Source organism: Lolium rigidum, chromosome 3 (assembly GCF_022539505.1).
Source record: "Lolium rigidum isolate FL_2022 chromosome 3, APGP_CSIRO_Lrig_0.1, whole genome shotgun sequence".
In the NCBI taxonomy this organism is placed as follows: domain Eukaryota; kingdom Viridiplantae; phylum Streptophyta; class Magnoliopsida; order Poales; family Poaceae; genus Lolium; species Lolium rigidum.
The window spans coordinates 353081303-353085513 of record NC_061510.1 but is presented as its reverse complement, the minus strand read 5'-3'; the positions used below and the strand labels follow the sequence as shown (position 1 = coordinate 353085513).

At 47.3% G+C, this 4211-nt stretch overlaps 1 protein-coding gene across 1 annotated transcript in view; it reads right to left on the bottom strand.

Annotated features, from left to right (window-relative positions):
• Window positions 1-3201: 3201 nt before the first annotated feature.
• LOC124697236 (mitogen-activated protein kinase kinase 9-like) overlaps window positions 3202-4211 on the bottom strand; it is a 2093-nt gene continuing 1083 nt past the window's right edge. The window contains exon 2 of the mRNA XM_047229858.1: window positions 3202-4175. Within this exon, the coding sequence (XP_047085814.1) occupies window positions 3202-4175 (974 nt within the window). The remainder of the gene's footprint in view (window positions 4176-4211) is intronic.

The following is a 4211-nucleotide window of genomic DNA, read 5'->3' as shown; positions in this document are numbered from 1 at the left end:
ATAGGCCGACTTAATTGCGTTGACCTCTTCTGGTTTTCCTACCTTGCTTCCTCAAGGATCTTTTGAAACTCTTCCTCAGACACCTTTCTTTCTTCCCCGCCAATCTCCACATCAACACCAATGTACTAAAAACAGGTGGCGAGTTTGATTTATCGACCCATGCCAGAAGGTGCACATAGGGGATTTGTAGTGGCACCCCATGAACTTGCGGCCGGTGTCTATGCCCTCGTATGAGCCGACACATGAATATGCCACAACTGCACTTTTTCCACCACTTCTCATCGAGGCCATTCCACTAGTTGGTATCAATCCACCTAGGCACCTTGCCCTCCTAAGAAGTAATCAACCTCTATTTTTATGTGAAGTAGAAAACCAAAACTGGATCAAGATCGAAGAAAACATATTTGGGGAAAATACTGATTAAAAAAGAAATCATGTGATTCCGCCACTGTGCTCCCTTTTAGGAATGGCTCGACCACTTACTCCGCAGGTAGCCGACAATTGGAATTCTGGCTGGCGAGATCGAGGCTGCTGGATATGATGTGTACTAGTCGACTCTCTGTAAATACTTGATAATCAAAGAGCGCGTCGGTGTTGGGACACACCAGTTAGCGAACCATGTTTGAAAGGAAGCGTGACATGGTTGACTTTTCTTCATCGTGGGACCAACTTTCAACGATTCTTAGAATTCATGGCTCAAATATTTATGCCTTCTCTGGGCCTAACATTAATAAGCGTCAATCTTACCTGGTACCAACCACGTCACTAATATGTGCCGGTATGGACTCAATCACGATGCATAATAATCCTCCTTCTTATCTAGTTGCTGCGAAGCAGTATATGCCGGACACGAAACTTTTGCAGACGACTACGACTTGTGAAACTAGGGTGCAAAAAACATGTAGTTCAAGGTACACTCCATTGTTCAAGTTGTGAACTAGTGTATCCGAAAATTATAGGTGGAAGTTGAAATTGCAAATTAGTGTAGCATAAAGTTCTAACTTGATGTTTAACTTAACATTCTCCACTAAGCACGTATAACAATATATTGCAAACCATAGGAAAAATTTGTGTGCCTCTGGGATCGGGTTGGGGATTGTTGTGATTATTGGATCACTCCTCATATTTATTAATAATAAGAAAATCTCAAAGACCCGTTTGGCCCATTCATGCATGGAAAGAGGTGGAACTAAAGCTTACTCCCATATTGTTGGTTTAGTGGGAGTTAGATCTCTTTATAAGCTTCTACCACTTGTATACGCATAAGAAAAAGAGACCTACACACGCTCCTCCTCCGCCACATGCCTTCCCATGCCTCGTCACCATGGGCACATGCCTTGAGTTTCGGGAATGAGCCGAGCCGAGTTAAGACGTACCTATGTCATGTGTACAATTTTTTTTCTTTTTTTTTAAACCCATGTTCGTATAATCTGAATGGCTTTCTATCTGAAGCTGAAATGTTTTCGTATTCAAGATAAGTGGAAGTTGAATCTGTTTTGTTCCTCTCCTCAGATTCTCTTTGATCATTCGTTTCGCCACCTCGTTCTACAAAGAGGTCGCTCCTCATCTAGATGTGTACGCAACACATGAGACTTCCTTATTTCACTAGTTTGCATTGTTGTCCATGTATTTCCCATCCTATCTTCCGGGGTACACCGAAGGATGGGACATTAGGATTTATAGAATCTGGCCTCTCGTAGAATTGTATAGGTGAGGGGAAATCATGTATTTTTGGAGCACTCTCGCGCATATGTTGCAACACCACGTTGGATGATTCCTTACCTAGACTACTACTTCTCCAACGTCAACAAACTCCTCATCGACATGGCTGACGACAACAACACGAACATGAACACAGATGCAACTGCATTGTATTGTCCTCTCAGTTCGAGATCGTGCTAGAATTTCTAATTCTATAGAGTGCTTCCGGTTTGATTTGTTCGTCTAATGTACTAGTTCACATGGCTAGTTTAATCTCTGTTTCTGCGGTCATGATTTATCTGCTCCAATAATAACTGCCCAAAAATATATGTACCTACACATGTCTAGGTACAATTTTTTTGGGTAATTATTTTGAACCGGTGGTTGTACTATTTATTTGAATTAAATCTTATAATAATTTGCTCATATATTCAACTTTAAGTAGATATCATTCTTGTAAGTCAAAGGATTTGAAAATCTCAAAAACCCGCTTGGGCCTTTTATGTAAGGAAAGAGGTGGTACTAAAGTTTACTCGCACATTGCTGGTTTAGTGGGAGTTGGACCTCCTTATAAGGGAGGTTCTTTTACCACTTTAACCACTCGTCACCATGGGCACATGGGTTGGGTTCCGGGAACGAGCCGAGCCGAACTAATTAGGACCATGTCATGTGTACGATTTTGGTTTCTTTTTGTCAACACATGTTTGTATAACCTGAAATGTTTTTTTATCCGAAGTTGAAATGTTTTCATATTGAACACAAGTGGAAGCTGAATCTGATTTTTTTTTCTGTCCTCGGATTCTCTTTGATCATTCGTTTCGCTGCCGCTTTCTACAAAGAGGTTGGCCCTCACCCTAGACACGTACGTAAGACATGAGACTTCCTCATTCCACTACATTACGCTGCCGCCCACGTATTTTCCATCAAATTTTCCTGCGTACAACAAAGGATGGTACACTAGGATTCTGTAATCTCGCCTCTTGTAGAATTGTATGCGTGAGGGGCGAGGTCTTTTGGGAGCACTCTCGTGCATCGTTGCAACACCACGTCGGATGATTCCTTCCCCTAATGACTACTTCCCCGACGTCAACAACCTGTTCGATGAACGGGAATGTAGTTGCATTGCACTATCATCTCTGCTCGAGAGCATGCTAGAATTTCTAGGTCTAGAAAATGCTTTAAGTTTGATTTGTTCGTCCGATGCACTAGTTCACATGGCTAGCTTAACCTCTGTTTTTGGAGTCATGATTTATCTATTGTTTGTTTATTTAAATTAAATCATATAATAATATTCTCATATATTCAACATTAAGTACATATCATTCTTGTAAGTCAATGATGTGGGTCAAAGTTCCTTCCTCCATTTAAAAGAAGTTCTAAACAGTGTACATTTCTATGTCAGAGCTAAGCTAACTGATATGTTAGATACCATGGTAGGGCACTGTACATGGCTAACAAAATTGATTCTACGTATGTGCATGGTTCGGTAGCCCACGGGGATCACGTACTTCGGCACTCCGATGATACGTCGGCGACCAGCTTCTGGAGCGCACATTTCGACACTGAGACATCCCTCAGGGCAACAAACGGGTGGGCAAGCAGATCCGCCACGGACGCCCTCTTGCGGTAGTCTTTATGCAGGCACGCGGCGACAAAACCCTGAAGCTCCGGCGACGCTACGCCGTCGGACAGCGCGGGCGCCTCACCGAAGCAGACAGCGCACATGAGTGCCGCCCAGCTCGGCTTCTGCCCAGCAGGGAGGAGCGGGTACCGGCCCATGAAGAGCTCAAGGATGGTGACCCCCAGGCTCCAGACGTCGGCGGCGTACGGGTCGTAGTGCCCGCCGTGCGCCTCAGGGTCGAAGCGCTCGGGACTCATGTACGCGGTGGTGCCCACATACGACGTGCACTGGTCGCCGGCGCGAGAGAGCACCTTGGCGATGCCCAAGTCGGCGATCTTAACTTCTCCTGCGGTGCTCGCGAGGACGTTCGCCGGCTTGATGTCGAGGTGCACGATGCGGCGAGCGTGGAGATATGCCAAGCCCGACAGAGCCTGAGCTGCTACCTCCGCGAGCGCGGCCTCCGGGAACGCGCCCTGGCGGCTCTTGATGGAGTCGAGCGATCCACCGTCCACTAGCTCCAGGAGCATCGCGACGTCGCCGGAGGCGGCAGCGGGGAGAACAGAGTGGCACCGGACGACGAACGGCGAGGCAGTGCGGCTGAGGATCTCCGCCTCGGCGGCCGCGGCCGGGTCTCCGTAGTGCTGGACCTTGAGTGCGTAGAGCGCGCAGGTCTCGCGATGCCGAACCTTGTACACGGTGCCGCCGCTCCCTCGGCCCAGCACGGCGAGCTTATCAAAATCGGAGAGGCGGAATTGGCTGGACAGAGCTGTTGGTGTCGATGCCTTCTTCGGCGTCGGCGCCGGCACCGGCGCGAACATTGGGTTGGGACGCTGGCCAGCGGCGCGGGGCGGGACTGGCAGCGAGAGCTGCAGTTGCGGAAGCCTCTTCT